General features: G+C 46.7%; 1 protein-coding gene across 6 annotated transcripts in view; it reads left to right on the top strand.

The window, feature by feature from the left end:
* Positions 1-25,617, top strand: part of LOC119463364 (protein phosphatase 1 regulatory subunit 12A-like) — a 107,762-nt gene that overhangs the window by 42,037 nt on the left and 40,108 nt on the right. For all 6 annotated transcript variants that reach the window (XM_049656310.1, XM_049656309.1, XM_037724182.2 and 3 more), the window contains exons 8-13: positions 28-158; positions 1,345-1,435; positions 4,583-4,789; positions 5,104-5,296; positions 7,328-7,449; positions 10,021-10,101. In XM_049656310.1, the coding sequence (XP_049512267.1) occupies positions 28-158; positions 1,345-1,435; positions 4,583-4,789; positions 5,104-5,296; positions 7,328-7,449; positions 10,021-10,101 (825 nt within the window). The remainder of the gene's footprint in view (positions 1-27; positions 159-1,344; positions 1,436-4,582; positions 4,790-5,103; positions 5,297-7,327; positions 7,450-10,020; positions 10,102-25,617) is intronic.

Genomic DNA, 25,617 nt, shown 5'->3' with positions numbered 1-25,617 from the left:
CGGATATGTCTGTTACGTGCCTTGCAGAAGAAAGAGCCTTCACCGCCTGCAGAAATTGTCACGCTTCGAAAACCACTCCGGGTCAGCGCCGACAGCGGGGTAACGGAGGTCACGACCTCCGCGCCATCCACACCGCCCACCGACAACACCCCGAAAAGGTTGGTCTGTGCTGTGATGCAATCTTTGTGTCTCGTACAAGGGGTCAAGGTGCGAGGAATTTGATGCATAACGTTTCCCGCGAAAAATATCCTGCGGAGCAATCTAGGGCACTAGTGTCTGTAAGAGCGGCACACATGGCAATTCAGCCAGCACGGAATTATTTTGTCCTTCTGGCTTCGAACGACCTTGTAACTTTGGCAAATAGACCATTTTTAACGAAATATTTGGTTACAGATGCAATAACTTGTAATGATTGTTCGTGTGCCCGGAGACTTATTGCCCTCGCGCGTTTAAAGGGATATCACTTATTGGAAATGTAGAGAAATAAAGCATAAAAAACAATGTCATAAGAACGTCTAAAGCCACAAGCACAAAGCTTAGACAAGTCCATGCACTACTCATTATTCTTGTGGTAGCTGAGCTGTAGCAGCTCCAGAGTAATTTTTATTGGAAGCTCATATGATTTGATAGGCCTAAACTATTACTGCTATGGTCATGAAACAGCGCAGATTACTTCATGGAATGCCTCTTTTTTACCCGACAGTCAAATTTTATCCAGCAAATTTCACAGCTGAAATCTGGGCATTTTTTTAGTACAGTATGGTCTGTTCAGTGGGACAAATTTTGCAAACCAATTTCCGACTACTTTCACAGTTCCTGTGGCTTCGGTGTCTGCAGCTTCTGCGGTAACTAGATTCATTCGAAAATAAGTCTTTAAATTTTTTATCACCAGAGGCCGTAAGTAATAAAACAGTTAGTACTTTTCACCGATCTGTGGTATATTCCTGGATTTCGACAGTAGTATTTTTCATCTTTTAAGGTCGGCAGCCCTGCTAACGCTTCGCATCAAGCCCTTTTGAAGTTTGAAGTTTATTTTTGCTTCCATTACGGTACATTTTGAGCTGTCTTGGTTTGAATTCTCGTTATGTGTTTCCCTTCAGCAGTAGCTATTTCACTGCACATGCAATAGTTGTAGCGGTATTTACGCAACTTAAGGCTCGCATTTCCGAACACACTGACGCACTGAAAAATCCAAATTCCGTATCGGTTTTGTTGCCATGTATTCTTACTGATACCGAAAATACAAGATATGTGTTAAACCTAAATTATCAACTAGCAGGAATAATTTTTACTCCCCCCCTCCCTCTCTCTCTCCTTCCCCATTGTCTCTCTTCTGATGAGCAGAACCTTTGTGCTACCGGTACGGGACGAGGAATCTGAAACGCAGAGGAAAGCCCACGCAAAGCGAGTCCGAGAAACGAGACGGTCGACGCAGGTAAGACATAAAGTGACAGGCAGTTACCTGTTCTATGCATAACACGGCCTGCTTGTAATGCCCTGGTTTTCTTTAAATGGCCCCTAAGAGGATGATTAAGGGGGACACTCCATTTAAAAGGATTTTTTTCTTTATTTATGGGCACATTTTGATCTTAATTGCATCTTATACGGTGGAATCTCATTGCTACGATTCTGCATAATACGTTTTTTGAGATGTTTTATTTTCCGGTTCCCGTTAAGATCCTATCAACAAGATTCCACTGTATGTATTTTTGCATGCCCATTTCAAATATGCAACTATTTCTTTCTGTGCATCAAGTAGTTTTTTTTTTTATATTAAGAAATTTGTTGTTTTTTGTGAACTAGTTTGGAGGTGAGCTAAATGTAGGCTGCTGTGAAAGAGGCTGGCATATCAAAATGATCATGAATGATCAGCATTTTAAGTGCTGAAAAAATGAATGTTCTAGACTTATTTGGGCCAAAGTTATAGCATGTCAAACGCCTAGGACGAATTATGTCTTTTTGAAAATTTCTGTAATAATTGTTCATATTTTAGTCTACTACACTTTCTTTTTACCCTTGTATCAAAAACGAGTTATTGCAATAGGATAATTAGAATCGGAGATATCGTCACTCCGAAACTGCAACACTATTGGAAATGCTGTTTTGAGAAACCAAGGACAAACATTTCACGACCTTTCCGTGTTGATTATGGCAAAGGCTAAATTTTAGATCGAGGTTGATGCAGGGGTGCAATCAAGCAAAAGTGCGCCACACCGACCTAGTGCAAAGAAATTGGAAAATATTTCTTGGCCCAATTTTCGGGCCAAAGAGCAGTCTCCCCTTAAGTTAAACTATACTAGCAGTTGTGCTTCTGCAATGGAAAAAGCAAAATTTCAGTTTTTTCATGAGACGGCACTTGGTTAGCTAAAAAAAAACTGGTGCAGACGCCATCCTGAAGTTCTTACACAAACTCACTATTACATTTGCACACACACGCAAACAGAACAATTTAATGTTACTTGAATAAAAACCTAATCAGATTAAATATTATTAGTACAGTGGAATCTCGATGATACGATCACGGCTAATACGAATTTCCGGATGATACGAATTTTTCTGAGGTTCCGGCCGAGCCTCATTACGTTGCAACGTGCTAGAGAACGGTTGTTACGAATCGATTTTCAACCCGCGTCGGTTGATACGAATAAACGCCGCCCCACCGACGGCCGCGTAAGAGAACAGCGAGCAGTCACGCGAGTTTTCCCTTTCTCTTTTGGTGCGGAGGCGCGGACGCACGGACTGGGCGCGAAGAGTTTGAAGCGGCGGCGCTTTTGTTGCTTTTGTGCTTTTACTTTTGTCTCTTCGCTCGCTGCAGCGGCCGCTCTTCCCCACGCGCGGCCGCCGCAGCAAGCGAAGGCTCGTGCGGTCTATCCCTTCAACGGAAACTGAGCGGCGTAAGCACGGCGCATACAAAGGTCAGAGCCGTGTGGAGATCGCTTTCAAAATACGGTGCGCGCGACAACACCGACAGCCGGCACAGGCGCAAAGTAGAAGAGCACATTTGTTGGCAGAGTAAAAGCCCCCCGCGCTACCTTCCCGCTTTGCTCCTTTCCCGTGGGAGATTGCGTCGCCAGTTACCCTTGCGCTCGGTTGCAAGATACGCATTTGGTGATATAGCACAGCGTTGCCACGCCCCCCTCCCTCCCTTACCCCCACGGCCTCTCGCGCCACGGAAGTCGCGTTTTCTCTCCGCTGTGCGTTCGCTCTCCGTGAAGGCACGCATCCCCCGCGCGCTTTTACTGGCACATACGGTGCGCAGCGACGATTTTTATCGCCCTTGGACTCATGCTCCACGTCTCATGCTCCTCCTCTGCATCGTCCTCGTTGATCTCCTCTCCCATCGGTTGGGCGCACCTCGTTGAGAAGCGTGCTCGCTACCGCCCTTGTCGGCGAGATTTTTACCGCGGAAGCCGCATTATAGCCGGTATTTCCTCTCACGCGGCTGCACTTTAAGCGGTATGCGTATACACGGAGTTCTATGGGAGGGTAAACGGGAGTCGGAAAAGGCCGCATTGTAGCCAGTTCTTCACTATAAACGGTTACGTTATAAGTGATCTATACTGTAAATGCTTTTTACGTGCATGTGCCTGAGTGAGTTCACCTCTGACTCTTTAATTTAGCTAGTTCTAATTGTGTTTCGATGATACGAATTTCGGCTAATACGAATATTTTTCGTGATCCCGTGAGATTCGTATCATCGAGGTTCCACTGTAGTTGGGTTGCTGGACTATTCATTAGTGAAAACGCTCACCAGAGTATCAAGAGCACTACTTTAGACTATGTGTTAAGTTTCGCGTGCTTGCATCATAATTTCGAGGCATCAAACTTGGCATAGCAGAAATGATGCATTGTGCATTATATAGGGTTAATCTTTCCCTGTGTGCACTGATAGCCACCAACGACCCGCCCAATTTGGCTGTAAGTTAATGCTCAAAAATCTCAAATAGTAGATTGTCAAAGTAATCACGAGTAGAAGAATGGGGACTACCGTATACAATGAAATCTCGTTGATACAATTCTGCGTAATACATTTTTCAAAATAATACTTTATATATACTATACATATTATATATATATATATATATATGATTTTTTCCCTATTGCGATTATGTTCGGATAATACGATTTTCGGATGATACTGTTTTATTTTCTAGTACCTGTGAAGATCGTATTAACGAGATTCCACTGTATACTCGTGTAAGGGCCGCACCCCCAATTTAGAGGGCAAAATTTTTTTGGAAGAAAATTCAAAACATCTTGCCGGAAGGCGAAGTTCCGTGGCTGCTAGATGACGCTAGCCGCTTTTCCGTCCCAGTGATAATAAAAACGTTTATAACTTGTCATTTGCGCCTCTCTCACCCTCTGCTACAGTCAGGAAACAGTATGAACCTCTAGCGGGTCATCAACGGCCCGATTCGTGCAAGGGCTGCACCCAGCCAAGACTCTTGAAAAAAAGAAAAGTGCGGCCCTTACAAGAGTATATACTATTCGATTCACATTTGAAATGTCAAAAAGTATTCGCACACATCCCATTGTCGCAAATGAAGAGACTTGCGTGGTTTACATTCCGTTGCACCTGCAGGGCGTGACGCTAGAGGACGTCAAATCGGCTGAGCAACAGCTTCTGAAGCGTCAGCAGGAACTCGAGGACAAGAAGGAGGACAAGCCGCCCCCGCCAACAGTCATAGGCGTGGCGCCCGTTGCCACGACGACCACAACTACCACCACCACCACTACCACCACGACAGAAGAGCTTGTGCGCCGGCATTCCTGGAGGAACAGGGACAAGGTAACGCAGGCGTGCTTCGCTGGCGCCATCCACAACTGTTTCACTGGGGTTTATAACCCCCTTTGGGGGGCTGCATCGACATTTGCACGTGCAAATTTCAACTCGAATTTAATTGTCAGAGCATATCAAAGTGCATACATATGAAGAAAGCCATAGAATCGTCTGTTTTCTTCATGTGGTTTTCACTAACAATAAATCGAGCTCATTGGATCCTCTAGTCGGGCATATATATCTATTATGCCCGACTAACTTGCTTGAATTTCCTTTTAGGACCAGGAACACTCTTCCGACTTTTTCCTTGTCTTTTCATCCAGGAGGAAGAACCACCCGCAGTCCGAGTGGTCCCCAGCAGTCCCGAAACAACACCGGTGGTGACCTTCGTTATGCCCAGGGCGCGAAGTCAGAGGGGAGTGACCGCTACCCCTGCTCCCGAAGTCAGCCACACAGTCACAGTCCCCATTCGGCCGCGGGGCGTCGTGGACGACACGGCAATCACCACCAGGGAAGGTGCGTCTACTTTGTCAACCACAGCGTGAAGTTGAAACGGTGTGAATCAAGCGAGCGTTCTGTTGGACTTCTTTGGGTAGGCTGGCAGAATAGGTGGATAGTCGTTCACGCTCACTCACGAATATTTTTTGCAGGCTACGTACTCACTCAGTGCGCACTCACTATGCGAAAAAAAAAACAGTATACTTAGATTTAGGTGCACGAACCCCAGGTGGTCCAAATTATTCTGGAGCCCCCCACTATGGCATGCCTCATAATCAAATCGTTCTGGCACGTAAAACCTAGGGATGGGTGAATATTTGGTATTGTCAAATAATCGATCGAGTAATTCTATATTCGTTATTTGCTTCGATTCGAATTCAGGTATTCGATATTTTCGAATTATTCGGCGCTCCCGAATAGGCATCCAGAAGCCACGGACGGCCGATACCCTTCTCGGAGCCTATGCTTCACGTCATGGCTGCCATACGTCAACCATAAATCTCGAAAGCTATACGTTTTTGCAATAAAGAGCTGGAAATGTGCGACGCAAAAGAGCAGGAACGGCGCTAGCGTACAACCGAAACTAAGCGGCGGAGTCCGCATCGCCATAGTCATCAGCGGAAATCGTATGGAAATGACAGAAGGACAGTAACGACGGAATGCTTCGTGCCTATTTGTGCCTTTATTGTGTTTACTGCCGCGCATAACAGCGCGTTGGCCGCGGGATTTCATAGTCGCCATCCATGATTGCATCGATAGCGGCCGCGGTTTCTTCCGCGGCGGTTGCGGCAAAAAGTGGTTTCGTTCTGACTCAATACGCACGTCGGCCGCATGCCTAAAAAGTTGCGTAGTGGCCATCCATGATTGCATAAATAGCGACCGCGATTTCGTCTGCAGTTGTTGCAGCAAACGGTAGTTTCGTTCTGACTCGGCGCGTGCGTCGGCCGCGTGCCTTAAGCACCGCAAAGTCCCCGTACATAATCGCGTTGATAGCGGCCGGGGTTGCGACAAACAGGTGTTTCGGTTTGACTCGGTGCAAAGCTGTCGAGGATGAAGAGCACCGGCTACATCGCGATGGACGTGCGATCTCTTGGCGGTCAGCTTACTGGCGAAAAAATAATCGCGATGTGCGCGCGGTAGTGCAACGCGTGTTGCAAATGATCGCGTGCGCCGCGGCCATGCTGCGAAGGAAGTCGCGAGGCCTCGATCGCCACTGCGAGAGCCAATCAGTCACGAGATGACGAGAATTGCAGCTTCCGCACTGCTTTTGTGCAAAATAGCAAAACGATTTGCTCATCTATTACACTAATAAAATCGTGCTGACGTAGTAAGCATTTGCTTATTGTTTTCTGGATACCCTGATAATTCGGCATTCGGTGAATTCGGACATTTTTTTTTCGGTCCCGTTAAATTCAAATTAACTAGGTTTTACTGTAATATATACTATTCGAACTATTCGATTCAAAATTATTCGACCAAATCACTATTCGCTTCGAATTCAATTCGAACCTCAAATTCACTATTCACCCATCCCTAGTAAAACCCCATAATGTAATTTTTTTTTAACTCATTGGTACTTGCTCACCAGCACCCACTCACGTCCATAGTCACTTCCATTTGCATTTACTGGCACCCACTTACGCCTATATATACACTTAAACCTCAATACAACGAAATTCTCGATATAACACAGTATTCAACTTTTTATAACTTGTCCATAGAAAACCATGTATTTAGAACCTCAATATAGCGAAGTGTGTTTGCACACGATTTCAATATAACGAAATTTCACTGATGTCGCTAAGGAATAAGTCATTAATGAAAGTCAACTGTATTATCGTAAATTTTTAGGACAATGTAACGCTTTTTGGCATTTCTTTTCTAGGGTTTAAATTTAGAGCATTTGGACCTTTGTATAGCGAAAAAAAAAAAGGCAAGTCGGAATTCATAGAAAAAAAAATAAATACTGCAGTGCACTGTTAGGGAACATTAGGTCTGCTTTGGTTCTCAGAAAAAAAGTTTGTAATCTACTGTTATTCTCGCATGCAGCGGGTGACGGGGACAAGGACGATACCAAGACCAATGCGCAGTCGGCGATTTCAAGGCGAAGGCGGCCAAAGCGGAGGTCGACAGGCGTCGTATACCTCGAAGGAGACAACATTGGTGGCCAGGTAGGTTGCTGAAAGGTTTTTGGGACACTAGGCGCTACCTACATACATAATGATGATGGGCTGTAGAATGCAAATAATTCTTCAAAAAATGGCTGGAAATTTGTTTTGAAGACAGTGTCTTCCTTCGTGAGTTGCACTCCACTTTTTAATATTGGGTATGTCTGTTTCTGGTCTCTTTCGTCTACAAATCTGGGCCAATCACAAAGGTCGTGCAGTCAAAATATTGAAGCAGTTCGATGTTTCTTCTACTCCCTTCACGCGAAGTGTGACGCATAGTGCTGTGCACAGTGACTCCGCCTCATTCGCACCCCTGACTCGCTTGGGAAGACGTTCTTTCTTCTACATCAACTAGAGGTTGAATCGCCTTCAATCTTTTTTGTATATATAGAATACCAAAAAACAACCTCAGCCAAATACCTGTGTGTCTGTTTTTGATTGTTCATTCACACATATCGCAAAATTGCACAGAATAATGCAAAATTAGCCAGTTTTTTTAGGTATTGGCCTAACTTGACTTTGTCAAACTCTTTGAGGCCCAGGCTGTCAGATGCAAGGCCAGGTAAAATTTAATCACCTAAAATTACTGTCATTAGCATTAGTCAAGCAGAATGAGGTTCTCATTCGTTACATGAAAATCTGTGTGAACAGAAAGTATGCTAAAGCTGACAATGAATCCCTTCAGCAATGGGTACATCTGCAAGTTTGTACATATTTGCACCTATGAATCGATAGACATTAGAGAGATTTAGCGGGGCGTTATTGTCTTGCTGTTATCATTACCGATACTGGCCACCACGACTGTATATGTGCGGAGTTTACCAGAATGGCTTCCACCAGTTACGGCGATTACGTAACAACATGCCCAGGCTGCCTGCTTCGATCCTAGTTCGCCTGTGTTACTTGCTGTCTGCTGCGAGTGCTAGAAATAAATGGTCAAATCAGCCATCGCTTACTCTCATCTGGTGCTGAGGACAAAGTGTAAGTGATGATCAGACATTGTTGAGGTAAGTTTTGTTTTGATGCTGCTAGGCCTAGAGAAATAGCACCAAGGCGGGAAAGTGTGTCAATTTCCACCCAATAGATGGCTCCATGACATTGCAGAGCATTGATCAGTGCTAAATGCTGTGGTGCCATCTGTTAGATGTAAATTGACACACTTTCCCTCCTCACTGCCACCTCTCTAGGCCTAGCAGCATCAATACAAACAACTGATCTCAAGAGTCGAATCTTGATAACCTGAACTCAAAAGGGCCTGAAAATTACACAATCTATACTTTTTTTCAAATGCAGAGGGCAATAAGACTCTGCAAACGTGTAATATCTACTAATTGCTGCAGTTTCGCCTGTCCAGGTGGTAAATCGAAATGCGCTACGCGTCTCGCTGCACTGGCTTGCCGGGGAGAAATTCTTAAGGGTGTTCTATGCCGTTTGTCGACGCATGCAGTCCGTGACGTTGACGATTTCAACGTTGGGCTTCTGTGCTTCCGGTCCTGTGTTCGAATCCTGCCGTCAGACTATTTCATTAATGTTTATTTAATTATTTATAACGCAGCACTTTCTTTAACATGATCAGTTTGCAAAGTCGTGAAGCCGTTCAAAGCCAGAAGGACCAAGTTTGGACAAGTCTGTCTGCTAAACATCACGCCAATGCTGGCTGAACCCGCCCCATTTGCAGCTCCGGTGGGCATTAGCGCCATAGTTCCCTCCAGTGACTATTTTACGAAATTCTATAGCTTACGCATTCGAATTACCGACCGCCTTCGTGCATTGAAGTACACAATTCTGACAGCACCATAGCCTCGGTTCAAATGGACCGGAATTTTTTGAATTAAGCATGTTCCAATTGATGATATTCCCTGTACTATATCCTCAGTAGAGATGAGACTAAGCGATGGCTGATAGCATGCTTTGAAATGTTGGTTATTAGAAGCACAAATGCAGCATTAGGAGCAAACAAGCTGTTTCTTCGCATGCACAGGACTCTTGAGAGAGTGCGAATGATCACTGTAAAGCCTGTAAAATACGGGTGCCTAAGTGACGTAGCGTGCTCCACTAGACAAGTTCTCATGTATTTCTCTGTACTATGCTCGCTGGGGTGAAAATTTACTGTGCGTTAATCTGCTCCAGTTTTATGTTTAACTTGGTATAGTTGGCGTCTTGAAATACAGTCAAACCTCAGTATAATGAACCTCGAGTTAACAAAATTTGCGATGTAACGAACTATTTTTATTTCCCCGTCGTAGTTCTATTGAATTAACGAAACCTCGATATAACGAAATTCTCGATATAACGGAAGTTTTTCGCTGCAAGTACAACTTCGTTATATCGAGGATTGACTATTCTAAAAGCATTTTAACAATATTCACTTTTACGAATATTGACTGTTCGATTCGAAGACCGAATCGAATAGGACACTATTCTATTCGTTATTCGAGAGTTTCGAATATTTGCACGCCTCTAATAATAGCGCTGTTAAAACTTTCTTTTAGCGAAGGAAGAAAAAAGTGACCCAATGATGAATATACTTTAGCGCTGTTGCAAATTGCAAAATGTGTGTGTTGCATGTTGCAGGAGTCTTTGGCAGACCAGGAAGGATCGGATCGGGATAAACTGAGGATAGGCGCTGTCAACGACCTTTCCAACGACGCAGAGGTCAGTGGTGTTCTTGTACAGCGTTCTTTGGCTTCTAAGGTCCCCCCCCCCTCAAAAACTAACAGTAGCAGTTTCCTGTTCAAGAAAGGTCTAGCCTTTAATCGTGATCTACCTCAGATTACAGCATATGTAGTATGCACATTTGTAAAGTTAGAAAGAGGGGCTTGCAAACACTCAACATTTTGTTTACGCTAACTATATAATGCACACACATTAGAACAGAATGTTTGTTTTCTGGTGACATCCACAAGAACCGCAGTTGCCGGGGAAGCAATGTGGCACGTTTAAAGTGCTGTTAAACCTCAATATAACAAAGTCGGTAAAATCGGAAATTGGCATTGTTATATCAGCATGTCGTTATATTGAAATTCGACCATTATGCAAATAAGCACAGCTGCTGACGGATTTTTCTTACGCAGAAGGGGCCATAAAATTTTCAGTATTTTATCGGGCAGTCGTGAAAACGTAAATTTGAAGGAGAAAAAAATTTGTTTTGTTGAATTTGAGAGTCGGCAATGAAGGACATGGTTTCATGCCGTGTCGACAATATCTTCATATCAGCAGTGTGAAGCAAGGACAGCTATGCTTTCACGTCCCCTCCGCCCCCGAGGCGGATAGCGCCGCCCACAGTGCGACACCGCCTTCATGAAAAGTGCCGGCAGCTGCGAGTGAATGCTTCGTCTGCCTCTCGCATCAACGTAACTCCTCCACAACTATAGCTTACGCACCTTCCAGTACCAAATGGGCTTCAAGAGAGCACTTATGCCACGCTATCTCGGCACGTCCACTTTTTGCACATGCGGCAGATTACCTCCCAGGCAGATTACCTCCCAGGCAGATTACCTCCCAGGCAGATTACCTCCCAGGCAGATTACCTCCCGGGCAGATTACCTCCCGGGCAGATTACCTCCCGGGCAGATTACCTCCCGGGCAGATTACCTCCCGGGCAGATTACCTCCCGGGCAGATTACCTCCCCGGGCAGATTACCTCCCGGGCAGATTACCTCCCGGGCAGATTACCTCCCGGGCAGATTACCTCCCGGGCAGATTACCTCCCGGGCAGATTACCTCCCGGGCAGATTACCTCCCGGGCAGATTACCTCCCGGGCAGATTACCTCCCGGGCAGATTACCTCCCGGGCAGATTACCTCCCAGGCAGATTACCTCCCAGGCAGATTACCTCCCAGGCAGATTACCTCCCAGGCAGATTACCTCCCAGGCAGATTACCTCCCAGGCAGATTACCTCCCAGGCAGATTACCTCCCAGGCAGATTACCTCCCAGGCAGATTACCTCCCAGGCAGATTACCTCCCAGGCAGATTACCTCCCAGGCAGATTACCTCCCAGGCAGATTACCTCCCAGGCAGATTACCTCCCAGGCAGATTACCTCCCAGGCAGATTACCTCCCAGGCAGATTACCTCCCAGGCAGGGTGTGCGGACTGCGTATGCACTCAGCCGCACTGACAGCAATGCACAGCCACTGCCACACTAGAAAAGGAGACTCGCGCCAGCCTGCCTCTCTCCTCTGGCACGCATTTCATCGCGTTACTGCGAGCTTGCTCCCTCCCCCTTTTCCCCTTGCTCACGTGGGAAGGCTGAGCTCATCATGCCACCATCCTTCTCGGCTCACTCTTGCACGCTTTCACTCCTGCCCAGAGCATACAATGCGCTGGGTATGATTGGATCTCTTGAAAGGAAAAATTGTCATTCACTCGAAAGATGCGATCTTATCGCGCTTGGACTTTATACGGAACATGACGCTGCTCCATTTCGACAGCTGCTCTTGATCACGCGGCGTGCGATTTAACTCTTTCCCTACCATGGGGAAAATAGTTGTTTTTGTATGTTACGGCAGATGTTTTTTTGCCGAAGGAACTACTGCACTCAATATTTAATGTAATACACAAACAGAAAGAAAAATGAACGCACTTTTCATACTTGAAAGGTTTATTAACGAGATGTATGTCATAAAAAAATTGTTAAAATCAAGATTGTGCGATAAAATTGAACAAAGTTTGTAAAGACACACTTGGTATCTACTAAGAAAAAAAATGTTACGAAAATTATGAGATATGCAAAATGTATTGCCGTCTATTAGGCACTCTTTCCGAAAAAATCAAAATTTTTCATTGAACAGGTATTCCCCTACAAAAATTTAACTGCAAGCTTTACAGTTGGGTGTGCCGGGCTGCGGCCACCGATGTTCCGGGCTGGTTTGCGCCTTCGTCGCTTTCAGACTCAGTCCGATGAAAAGTCCGCGTCCTCTGACTCGCTGCTATTCGATGTATCGACAAGATCAGCCGCAGAGGCAGCGGAATGGCGATATCTGCGATCTCCCGAAGCGCAAGCGCCCTTTTTGGAGCCGGACATTTTTGCATTCTGCCTTGACCATCACGTAACTTCGGAGCGCGTTTAAATCGCCGCCTGGCAGGAAAAAAAAAGCGAACTGCTTAGAAAACTAAAATATAGGCCTCCTCCTTCACATCTGATAGTGCAGTATATCCGTGAGCGGCGCGGAAGGTCTCGAAAGCGGCGTTTCAAACCATCTATAAAGGGCTAACGATGCCAAATGGGCGCGGTACGGAAATAATTAAGAGGTGAGTTCACAAGCAACCGCTTATAATTCAACCATTTCACCATTTGTGTCTGCGGAAGATTCTATTTACTGTCTCGGTATACCTTTGCTTGCGGCAGTGTGGCAGTAGGCTTGCGTAAATTTGACTGCGGTTAAATTGATCCCGACCGAAGGTCCCGGCTGGCGCCCATACATTTTTATGGGCCCAAACCTCCGTTATTTTGTTGGTTTTTGCCGTATAAATCGAACTTGTCTGGTTAGGTTCACCGTAATGCCGCCGTGTTATGCGGGGAAGCATACGCAATTTATTGCATTGAAGCGTACCAAGAATGGAAAGGGGCCACTGTCACCGGAAATAGTACGAGCAGTACCTCCTCTATTTTTTCAATGCCAGCCAGATGCGGCGTATCCAACGGTTCACCACCTTCTCCGATTGTCCTTTCCTACTCTCCTCCGTCGGCTATCGTTCGCGCCTTCTTTTATGTGGGGGAGAGTACTCACGACGGAAGTCGGAGGAAGTAATCCTGACAGACAAAGCATCTACTACCGCCTCTCCTCCGGAACGGCAGCGGCGCGCGCTCAGACGCATGCGTGATGCAAGCAGTCGTACCCTCTGGGTAGTGTCACATCGCGGCAACTCACTGAACTAACGTGGACCAACGGCTCCCATTGCGCAGCGAGCGATTGCACTGGCATTGAAAAAATAGAGGCAGCGCTGGTACGCGTTTCTTACACAGGCACACACGCGCATCTCCGGTCACAGTATGAGCACCTCGATGCCTAATAAGCACACTAGTAGGCAGCTATTCAAAGCTGTTTCTGACATTGCTGTGGCGATTTGAGCCCTCTTGTCGCCCGCCATGCGTGTCTAGTATATGAAACTGTTAATGGGGACTAGTACTCGTTCCTTATACGTGCGTACAGGCCATGCATCGAGAATTCGAGCAAAACCATCTGTTTTGGGAAAGCTAGGGAGAAGGGAGGCGGTAAAATGAAAAATCTCAGAAAGTCGAGTGGACTGTTAAAGTCCACAAATGAGCAGGGGTCTATCTAGAACTCTGAAGGCCTGCCAGTTAACTTGTTCGGTGTTTGCGGTGCTCGTACTGGGACCAGAGACGGCGCATGTGCGTGTGTAAATATGGTGCATGTGGGCGTGTAAATTAATGAACACATGCGATGTTCTGTCACAATGAGCTATCCCCGACTGGTATGCCTCGCCGCATAACACAGTTATATTGTGGCGAAGCTAACCTTAAAAGCAAGTACTACTGCCAAGTGAATCAGCAGCATGTTTCGGTGTTTTTTCCGCCATATTTTTAATTCGACCTGCTGGATAATTCGACCAGTTTCGTCACTCTCGTCAGGATCAAATAAACGGAAGTCAACTGTATTGAAATCGTGTATAAACACACTTCATTATGGCACCAAATGAGCGATGCCACTATAGTGCCGCTTTCTAAACGAATACTGTATTTACTCGAATCTAACGCGCACTTTCAACACGACCCTAATTCTGCGTCGGCATTTCAAAATGGCCGCCTCGCACGCGCGTCGTGCCTAGCTACCGTAGCATGCGGAAGCTTCCTCCGTGCGCTGCAGTACACGTGCTTAGGCAATAGTCTACCGTGTGTCTTCACGTTCTCAGCGTCTGCTCTATCTATCAGCATGAAGTACCGAGTTCATCATGATGTCGCATTTAAAAGGAAAGTGATCATCTGTGCGGAGACGGACGGAAATTGGGCCGCATCACGGGCATTCGGAGAATCCGAAACTTGCGAGCGGGACTGGCGCAAACAGAAGGAGAGGATTTTCGCCAGCAAAGCAATGCGGAACGGTTTCAGTGGACCGAAGCAGGACGTAATCTGCGACGATCCACTCCGGCGATACAATCAGGCTTGGCCCTATCTTGAAAGCAATCTGCGACTGGTAAAGTCCGCCGCGCGCCGTGTTTTCGCCGCATTGAAGCGAGAGGCATGCTAGCACGAAGGCGCGCTTCGTCTCCAGCGTTTTGACAGTTCGTTTCCGCGGTCAACGAGCGAGGTGTGTTCATGTTTGCTTGAGCGCGCGTGACACCGTGCTTGTTAATAGCGGTCTACTAATTTGCTACCGCATTCGATGCATCGCCTTTCGGGCGAAACTGCGACTTTTTTTATTGATCGCAACATCAGTGCATCGGGAGGAAATCTATTTTTCCTCACGGAAAACGGGTGCGCGTTACAATCGAGGAAGCGTGAGAATCGAGTAAATACGGTAGTTGAGCTAGCCGTAGAGGCATCGTCAAACGTTCAAGCCGGGCGGAACTTCGGCATCGGTCTGTCGTTGGAGGGGGCCACGGGAGATGTTTTTTGCGTGCGCCGCAACGTGCGCTCCTTCCAAAAATGCAGCATCTCTAATGCGCTGGGTGGTACTGAATATAGCGCACTGTTTGAAGATGTCAGCAGTAAGGAAGATAGCGACGAGGCTAGCAGCGATGGTGACATAGAATGAGCTCGGCATGTTCAAATTTAATAAATGCTGTTTCATTTTGCGAATGCTGTCCTCGCTTTTTCGTTCGGCCTACATTCGAGGTAAGTTTTTTTTTTTTCGGACTTCGCACTTTTGGGGGGTCGGCTTAGAATCGGAGTCGGCCTAGATTCGAGTAAATACGGTATTAGGCTCTAAATGCATACTGTTCTATGGATAAGAAGTTTTAAAAAGAAAATACTTTGTTATTATTGATGTTTAACTGTAATGATAACGCCAACTGTAGGAAAAGTTTTAACTTTCTTTCTTTTTTCATAAATGAAAAGTTAAGTGCTGTTGGAGGGACCTTCTAACGCAGAGCTGAATAACTTTGTATAATGGAGCAGTGAGTGGTAATAAGGTTTAAGGCACAATTGTGCAGAATGACAACCATAGCATTACTAAACTAAAAGGCTTCACAAAATTCAACAAGCTACGATGGCTGAATCGCTGCAGCTAAGTGCAAGGTTGCAAGCTACAGTGGCCATACTCCACTGAGGGCACAATGCAAACGTGTTCACTTACTGTGCTCTGGGTGCACATTAAAGAGCTTCATCTGGAAAAAATTTACTTTAAGCACCTACTTGAAGCTCCCAGGGACCCAAGTTGTCTACCAGATCGAGCCACCAGGTATGGGCTCATGGTCATGATGTCATGGTCATTCCATTGTCATCATTGCAGCTTTGTGATCTGACAGTCGTCATGCCACTATCATACCACTTTCTACACCAACCCAGTGGGCCAAGTTGTCTAATAGCTTGGTTCACTAGGTATCTGCTCGTGGTCATGAGACTGTCGTCGTTTCATCGTCATCATTCAAGCTTCATCATTTGATTCTCGCCATGCCATCGTCGTCACACAATCATCATCATACAGTTGTAATGTATTTTCGCGAAGCGGCCGATAGGCTAGGCCTTTCGGTCCCAACGTGGGAGCGGCCCGCTTCGGGCTAGGAATCTAGCGCGACCCAATGGACCAAAATAAAGTTTTTCCATCCATCCATCCATTGTCGCGATGTTGTCGGGGTCATTCTCATCATTTTTATACTAACTTCGTCATCCAACTCTCACTATACCGTCATCGTCGCAGCATTTTTTCACATTTGTCGTACCGTTGTCATGCCATCGTCGTTATCATTTTTGTCATGCCATCATCATCATGCTGTCTCTTTTAACATTGCCATCGCTTCATTAACGTCATCTCGTTGCCATCATGCCGTCGTCGCCATTCCGTCGATGTTTATCCTTCTTCGTCAGTCTATCGTAATTAGGCTGTTGAAATTCAATCGAAATTATGCTGTCGTTGTGATGTCATCGTTGTCATTGCGTCATCATGCATCCATTACCATATTGTCGTCATGCTGTTATAATCGCCCCAGCTTCCTCATCTGACTCACATCATGCCATGGTCGTGATACAATCATTGTTACGCCTTCGTCGTCATGTCATGCAGACTTCGCGATACAGTCATCACGCTATTGTCTTCTTACATTCATCGTCATGCGTTATTTGTCATACTGTCGTTGTGATGCCGTCAGGGTCGTTTCATCGTCGCCATACCACCTGGGGTTCTTTAACGTGCACCTAAATCTAAGTGCACTGATGCGAAAACACCCGTGTGCTTAGATTTAGGTGCACGTTAAAGAACCCCAGGTGGTCCAAATTTCCGGAGTCCCCCACTACGGCGTGCCTCATAATCAGATCGTGGTTTTGGCACGTAAAACCCCATAATCTCATACCATCGTCATCGCGCTATCAGTTTAAAGTATGTTCTAATGAACTCACCCACTGTGTACCCTACAATATGTTCTTTTAGATCAAACGCACGTCCTCATCACTTCAATAGCATCATTCTATTGTTTGTCATGCTGTCGTCATACCACCTTCGTCGATTCAGTGACATTATTCCTTCATTATTCTATTGTAATCATGCTGTCGTGAACCAATCGTAACTATAGCGCTGTTGTCACATCTCATCTAATTAAATTGCTATTTATTTTTGCTATTATTTATGGTTTACCCACAGTGCCAAATGGACATTACAGTGGGGGGTTATAATTCGTAAAACAATGATATCAGCTGAACTTTTTTCACAATAAATATTGTACTGACAAATACGGGCACCAGCAGAAGACGAAGAAGACGTTTCTTGTTGTTGGTGCTCGCACTCGTTCCGCTTGGCCGTTGCCTGTTTCTGGCATTCATAAAAACGCCAAGCGCATCTAACCTTGAACGCGTCCTATCAATTGGTGGAGCGTGCTGGTTCCCTCTTCATCCTGGAACTCCGTACCCGGACTCTACCCCCCGCCTCGGCAATGCCTGCTCACCACTTGACCATCCGCGAAGGGCGCCTGTACCAGCCGCAACTACCTCTCTGATGGCCGTAAACGGTTGCTAGTGATTCCTCGCCATCTACGTTCTGACATCTGTGCCTCTTTTCATGCGGATTCTCAATGCACCCATGCCGGTGTTCATGCACGCCTACGGCTTCGTTACTCCTGGCGCGAAATGTACCGCTTCGTTCGGCAGTACGTCCACTCGTGCTCCAAGTGTCAATGCCGGAAGAGCCCACCTAACCAGATAACAGGGCCGCTTCAACCATTGCCTTGTCCCTCCCGGCCTTTCGACCGTATCGGCATTGACTTGTACGGCCCTCTACCGTACACCCCAGATGGCAACCGCTGGGTTATCGTCGCCGTGGACCACCTCATGCGCTACGCCGAAACTTCAGCGCTTCCGGTGGCCACAGCATGTGAAGTCTGCTCGTTCATCCTTCACAACCTTGTTCTTCAACATGGTGCGCCTCGCGAGCTACTCAGTGACCGTGGTCGTTCATTCCTCTCCGAGGCTGTAGAAGCCCTGCTTCGCGCATGCAACGTTGTCCATAGAACTACGAGCGCCTATCATCCGCAAACCAATGGTATGACTGAACGCTTCAATCGCACTCTCGGCGTCATGCTTGCTATGTACGTTTTCGCTGACCACACTAACTGGGACCGCATCCTTCCCTTTGTTACGTATGCCTACAATAGCGCCACTCAGTCGACCACGGGATTCTCTCCTTTCTTTCTTCTTTATGGTCGCGAACCTTCCTTGTTTATGGACACGATTCTTTTGTCTCGCCCTGACGCTTCCGAATCTATGACTCTATCCGAAGCTGCCACCTATGCCGAAGATTGTTGTCAGATCACACGCTCTCTTACCGCTCAAAATCAGGCCAGCCAGAAACATAGTCAAGACGCCGGCTTGTCCTTTCCATCATATTCACCTGGAACGCTGGTATGGCTCCGCGTTCCCTCGTCTACTCCCTGCCTTTCCACAAAGTTCAGCTCAAAGTATGACGGCCCTTACCGGGTTCTACGACAGCCGTCCCCGGTCAACTACGTCACTGAGCCTGTTCAGCCATCTACAGACCAATGACGTCGCGGACGCGCAACTGTTTTTGTCGACCGACTGAAGCCGCACTATGACCCTCCAGTGCTACCTGTTCCATAGGTTGCCAGGATGGCTCCTTTTTCGTCGGGGAGTGACTGTAGTGACAAATACGGGCGCCAGCAGAAGACGAAGAAGACGTTTCTTGTTGTTGGTGCTCGCACTCGCTCCGCTTGGCCATTGCCTGTTTCTGGCATTCATAAAAACTCCAAGCGCATCTAACCTTGAACACGTCCTATCAATATAAACAAAGTTCAACAACATGAATAACTTAACATGGGCTAACAAAACAGTAAGTAAAACGATAAGTGATTGCTCTTAGCCAGCAGTGATTGCTGTCGTCATTGCATCATTGTTATGGAGTCGTGGTCGTGCCATTGTCATTCCCGCTGTTGTCATACTGTTGTCGTCACGCCATTATTGTCCTAGACTCGCCATCATCTCATTGTCCTCTCGTCGTTTTCGTCATGCTGTCATCGTTTTCATCATATAAAAATTGCCATCACACTGTCTTCACACTGTTATCATCATCATATCGCCATTGTCATTTCTTCTTGGTCATTCCATCGTCGTCATACAGTCAGGTTGCTATGCTCATCGAGGGCGACCTCAGGAAAGCGAGTGCCATAACAAAGTGGCATGATACAGGACTATGTATGTCATACCGAAGCAATGGAAAAACGCTACATTGCACTGTTGAGCAACTGCTAATTGCATGACCATCGACATTCATCGTGAGATGAGTTCTACCATATTTTTTATTATTACTGCCTGAGAATTCCGGGCTGATTATTGAAACATTCAAATCATCATGGCATGGCGGCCAATAGGGTTCACAGAGAAGCGGACAGGTTATTTGAGATGCTAAAACATGGAAACCTCAATTTAACAAAGTTTTTATTGCGGTGAAGTTTGTGAATGGGGTAGGGTACAGCTTCGTTAACTTTAGGATATAATGTAGTGAATTTCTTGCAAGTGCCATCAATTCTTTTACCTCCATGTTGTGTCTGCACTATTGCAGGTGTAAACGTGCTGCTTTTTTATACATGTTTATTTATCTTCTCTTATTCATATTCTCTTATTCGTTCCTCTTAAAGAGCAATCGTCTTTTCATGTAATTCATTCCTCACATTCACAGCAAGTGAACAAAAAATAAGAATGTGCGGCCCAACCGTCCTTGTGGCCTCGGCCGTGCTTAGGGTTGCATCTTTCTGAGTGGGTGGCTTGCAGGCACAGTAGAGGTGCTAGAGCGTTTGTGGGGCGCATCGCCTCTATACTTTAGGCCTCTTGAATTGCTTGTTGCTTCAGTCGGCACCTCAGAAAACGTTTATACAATTTGAGCTCCCCCCCCCTCTTCTACGCGTACTGCTCTGCCCACGGCTTTGCACTGCCTTTCCCAAAATAGCGGCAGTTCTCTCTTTTTTTCCGCACTCCCCGCTGTGTTGTCTTAACGGGGCCAGTCGTAATTTTTCTGGCCGTCGTCTTCCGCTGGGGAAGTGCAGGGATGCTTGCCCGTAACGCGATAGCATTGGTGCCGCGCGTGCCTCAATGCAGCAACAGAAAGAGATGCTTCGAGAAGGCCTGCACTTTGGCCTTGAGCAAAACGGCTGGAAGGCCTCACCATTCCATATGCTTGACAGATACGAGCAGATAGAACTGAAAGGCAAGCGTTTTTATTATTATTATTATTATTATTATTATTATTATTATTATTATTATTATTATTATTATTATTATTGTGTTGCACAGGCAAGCGTGCTGGCTAGTTGGCACTTTGATTTGGAATATTTTTGGTATGGGCACAAAGCCGCCAGAGACCAAGAAGTGTAAGCACAATGAGCCCTTTACAAGTTTGCTTTAAACTGCAAGCTGTGAGAGTTAGTCAGGGTTCACAGTTTTAGGCAGGTGTTGAGAAACACGGGACAGGGTCTAAGGATAGCACAATGAAAAGATGCTGGTCAAGAGAGAGAGAAAAGTCATAAGGGAAAGGCAGGGAGGTTAACCAGGCTGAGCCCGGTAGGCTACCCTGCACTGGGGAAGGGGGAGAAGGGATTGAAAGAGAAGGAAGAGAGAAGTTCACAGTTCACACCTTGCACATTTACAGTCAAGCGTTCATCGCTAAGTTTTGTCACAGATTTTGTTTGTTTCACTGAGACCATGTATAAGAAATAAATACTTCATGCAAAACAGAAAGAAAAAAAGGAAATGTTTGCATCCTCTTGATGGAGGGATAGGCTATTCCAGTAACTGTAGTGTGTTAGTTCTATGTATTTTTGCTTTTATTCATGGTTTACCCACAGTGCCAAAAGGACATTACAGTGGGGGGTTTTAATTCGTAAAACAATGTCAGAACTTTTTTCACAATACATATAGACAAAGTTGAACAACATGGATAACTTAACATGGGCAAACAAAACAGTAAGTAAAACGATAAGTGATTGCTCTTACCCAACAGTGATTGCTGTTTAGCCAACAGAGGGACCAAGACACTTTCATTGCGTCTGATGTCAGATGAAATAGTCAATATAATGAAAGTCCATCTCCATGAATCACCCAAGTATGGTGTGGCTACATTTTATGTTAGGACTGTTTCATACCTTTGGCATGAATAAGCAGTACTATATATATATATATATAATTCGACACTTGCAGCACTGCAAGTTTTAGTAAAATTATCTGAAAGGTCAAATCAACAAACGAACAGATTCAAATCTTTTTTTATTCCTAAAAGTAATTTTTTATCATCAGCAGACGACTTCAGTACATTATTACGATAACTACACATGTTGTCTTTGATGAGTGGTCTACAGACCTAAACGCTATCGTCAGCACTGACAAAATCGTCAAAAAATACATCACCCTGGGCACAGCGCAAATCGTCATCATCAATGCAGGACAGGTTGCTGCCGTCCTTGTCATCACCTAGGGAATCACCAGCGCCATCTGCTACATTTCTTCTGTTTTCGAACATTTAGTAACTGCTATGCATATGAAGGTAGGCGGGGGGGGGGGGGGGGGTTGAATGAACTGAAGAGACATGCTTTCGCGTTCGAATTAAATGAGTTTTCTGTTCCATAGCTATGTATGGTTTCTCGCCAGGACTCAATGCTTTGAATTAAGCAAAAAGTGGAATCAACGGTAGTCATCTGTACTTTGGGTTATTGTGGGCCAAATAACTTATCCAGACTGCTGCACCCATTACCTTGAAAACTTTTCTTGGAGCCTTCTCCTGCAAGGTTCTTCCAAACAGCATTGCATGTTGGACTGTATGTTGCGATCTGGTGGGAGATGATGACACACGGAATTTCTTGTCGAAAGACCTCTGCCCAGGCGCAAGCTTTTGATGAAAGTGCCAGCAGATATTGTCACCCAGAGTGCGCCGCATTTCACACTGAGACATCCAGCATAGCCCGAGTACTGCACAGCAGTTTCATCGTTCACCAAGTCATTGATATCACCTTTGTTCTTCTGTGTGCGTGTGCTAAAAAAAGAAATCTGACTCCTTGCCGAAGTGTCGTAAAGTTCTGTTCAAAGGAGTACCTGGTGTGTGTTCTTTACTACTTAGCATTTGCGACCTAGACGGTGGCCGAGACAGTTGGATTGCAGCCAAGAAAGTACAGAAAGTAAAGATGAGGGGATGAAAGTGGGGGTTGGGCGATGTCTCGGGCTCATAGCCTCAACCCATGTTGCAACCCCAGCACTCGTGTTGAAAGCTCGTGTCGCTGTCATAGGCAGTTGAGAACTGTCACAAACCACAGAAGTGGCTTGCTGTCGCTAGGGCCTAGCTCTCGCTTCTCTCAAAACTTTTTTTTCTTTGGTTTTGCTGGATTTCGTACAGGGGGACGGGCCTCTATACCCTCTCCTATCCCTGTCACGCTATTTGCTTTTGGCAAGTGTGTTAGACAAGCCACTGAACTTCTGCAGTCCAAAACCACTGCCATGAGGCCAGCGTTATATCCAGTACTTCCAGTCGAATTTTCTAGGACGCTCAGACAGCGCATAGCTTTCCTTATATGTGGGAAAACATGCGGGTATGAGCGAGAGTGCAGATAAAGTTTTCCTGTCCAGTGACGCCCTTTGGGGTGTAGTTTTGTTTGTTGACCCGAAAGGAGGGTGTATTTTATGCATCCTGGGGTGTAATTTTGTCTGCACACTCTTGAAAAAAACATCTGCACCCTTTGGGGCTTGTCTTGTCCCATAAGAATAATTATCTGCCTTGCTTGCGCTTCTTCAAAACTATGCGCTCGCTACTTTTCTGTCAATAATGCAATGTCACTCTGATAATGCGCATGCCGTTCGTGACATGGAAGTACCGGGCGTTCAGCATTAAAGAAAGGAAATGGAAATGCGGGCAAGATCACGATTATTGTTGTAGGACAAGATAGATAAGGCCCAAAGGGTGCAATCTTCTTTAAGAGCGTAGGCAAAATTGCACCTCGAAGGAAGTATTTTGCAATTTTATGTTTGTCTGTGTAAGTACATTCCAAACGATGTTTCACATAAAAGGGGTGGTGTTGCGCTCAATTGGGGTGTAATTTGGGTCCTCTAAATGGCAAAATACACTCCAAGGGTGTAATTTTGCGCATCTAGGGGTTTGGTTTTGTCTGCATGCAACACTACAGCCCGAAGTGCTGAAAAATATCGAAGGGTGTATAGGGGGGGGTACAACATTTTTACGACTAATCTTTTATGGTGTAATCCTTCTGCACGTCCTGCAACCTCGTACGATGTGAACGGTGACATGTCGCGACCAGTCTTTAACGCCTTGCCGTGTCAACGACACGAATACATCGTCTGTCTTGGCACATGAAGCTGTCTGCTTTTTTTTTTCTCTCTCTCTTTTTTTTAAGTCTGCCGCCGCTGGCAACGGCCCTAGCGGAGTTAGGGCACGTCGTTTGAGCACCACTGCGCATGTTAAGGAGGTCGTGCCCATCACGGTCTGCTTGGAGCATTTCCCTCGGCCGTGCCGCGTCTGGATCCTGCATTCGCGATTGAACGCTTTCGAAGTAGTAACATCCAGCGTTTGTAGTGTGTCATCGGCGTCATCTACATCATGGAGTTAGTAGTTATGCCGTAGTGGGTCACTGCGCTCGGGCAACCATACACAAGATGTGATTGGCGTGCCCAAACGCTCTAATGAGCACCTCAGTGGCCCGAGAACCGTGCCACGGTCATTCTTCTTAGGCCTTGTAATGTCGGCGACGGGTCACAAGGCGATCGTCTGTTTGGCACCTCTGGTTGTCGTCTGCTTTTAGTCCGCTCTAGGGAGTCTACATGCAAGCGCTTGTAGGCTCCCTAGTCCGCTCGTGATGGCAGCGACCCTAGCGGATTCGGGGCGCGTCGTTCGAGTCCTTCCTCCGCAGTGGTGGCAGCTGTGGACGCCTGTCCGTCTCGCCCTGACTCCGAGGTGGCCCTGTCTCTGCCTGCATCGTTGTATTGCGCTTTTTTGCGCAGCATCTACTGAGAACCATGGGACGCCCGATGTGTCGAGGGGGGGTGCGACCGCGGAGTCGCGGCGTATATTTCGGTGCGCGACCGCGTTTCCCGTCGCTCCCTAAGGCACGTGAGGGGTGGACGGAGGACATTAAATGTAAAAGAAAGATGGACCCCGTTTTGGCCCGCCGAGGGTGGTATTTATAACCTTTTAGCCCTCCCATCGGTTGTTATATTGCTTTTAGTTTGCTGCACGTGGCACCGGGATGAAGGAAGCTCGGGCCAAGAGGAGCTTTCTTGCGGTGCGTGCCCAGGGCAGGAGGCTGTTCGCTCGGCTAGAGTCGGAAAAAGACTTGGTGTACGAAGGGCGAGAGCGCTGTGTGCGCCGTGAGGAAGGAGGAATGACATTTCGAGAGGGAGAACGCAAAGAAAAGAAAAAAAAAAAAGACGAAACAAGGGAAAAGAAGCCAGCGAGCCGGCAAAACGGAGTCATCCCTGCAGAAGAGCCAGGCGACTTCTTTCAACTCCTGCCTCCCGCGGTCTGTTTCTAGCGGCTTCGTTCATTTTTTTGCTTGCTCGCTCGTTCGTTCGTTCCGCTCTTTGCCGCGGCCGGTCGGTTTGGCGCGCCGGCTGCATATTCCAGCCAATTTGGCGCCCGCCAAACTCGCGCTGCCTCGCTCGCAGGCGTTGTGTCGGTGTTTTGTGCGACCGTGTTTTGAACTATACCGGTGCCGCCAGTCTGCCCACCACTGCTCGCGATCATGTTCCGCCAACTGTGTTGTATTAGTTGTGTCGGAAGTGAGAGGCCGCGTGAGAGCGGCGTCGACCCCCTTTTTGTCCACGCAGTTGCTGTGCTTCCGTTGTGCGACTGCGGTACGCGGTTTTTTTTTTTTTTTTTCCTGCAGTTTTTGCACTTTTGCGTCGCCAGACGTCGAGTCTTAGCGCGTCAGTCTGTTTAGCGCCGTCTGCTGATCGCTGTTTCGCCTGGACTTTCGTCGACTGCTTCTTGCGAATCGTTGCGTGCGTCGTCTGCTGCCGCGCGGGAAATTTCTTTCGCGCCTCGACGTCGGCTTTGAGGTGAAGACACGCCGTGCATCTTCTCTTTGTGCCTGGAGAAATGTGCCCGGTCCGTGAGAAATTGCGCGGCACGATCTTTCTTTGAGAAGTTTCCGGTTTCTTTTCGCATCTGTGAAGCAAGGCACCCCTTTCCCCTCCCCAGGATTCTGCCCTTTCTTGCCACGTTCGTCGTCTGCTTCTCTGGACCAAGTTCGTCTGTCGTCACTGCGGAGAACGCTCGTGTTGTCTGCTACACGTGAGGGCCGAAGCCTCCGTGGTGCGCCTGTTTACGAAAGAAGTCTGAGTGGTGTTTCAACTCGTGCGCGTTACTTTGAGCAACTCAAAGTGCGGGACAGACGGCTGCTATTTTCTTTACCGACTGGAATATCCGCGAGCTGCCTTAACGTAATTTACGGCGATAACCGAAGGACTCGTGTGACACGGCGTATTGTTCTCTTGTCGTCTGCCGACTTATTTTGTAACACCTGTGCGGTAGGAAAGCGATAAGATTAGCGCA

The sequence above is a fragment of the Dermacentor silvarum genome, chromosome 9 (assembly GCF_013339745.2).
Source record: "Dermacentor silvarum isolate Dsil-2018 chromosome 9, BIME_Dsil_1.4, whole genome shotgun sequence".
Classification (NCBI taxonomy): domain Eukaryota; kingdom Metazoa; phylum Arthropoda; class Arachnida; order Ixodida; family Ixodidae; genus Dermacentor; species Dermacentor silvarum.
Note: the sequence above shows the minus strand (reverse complement) of the source record. Positions and strands in the feature narration are given on the sequence as shown.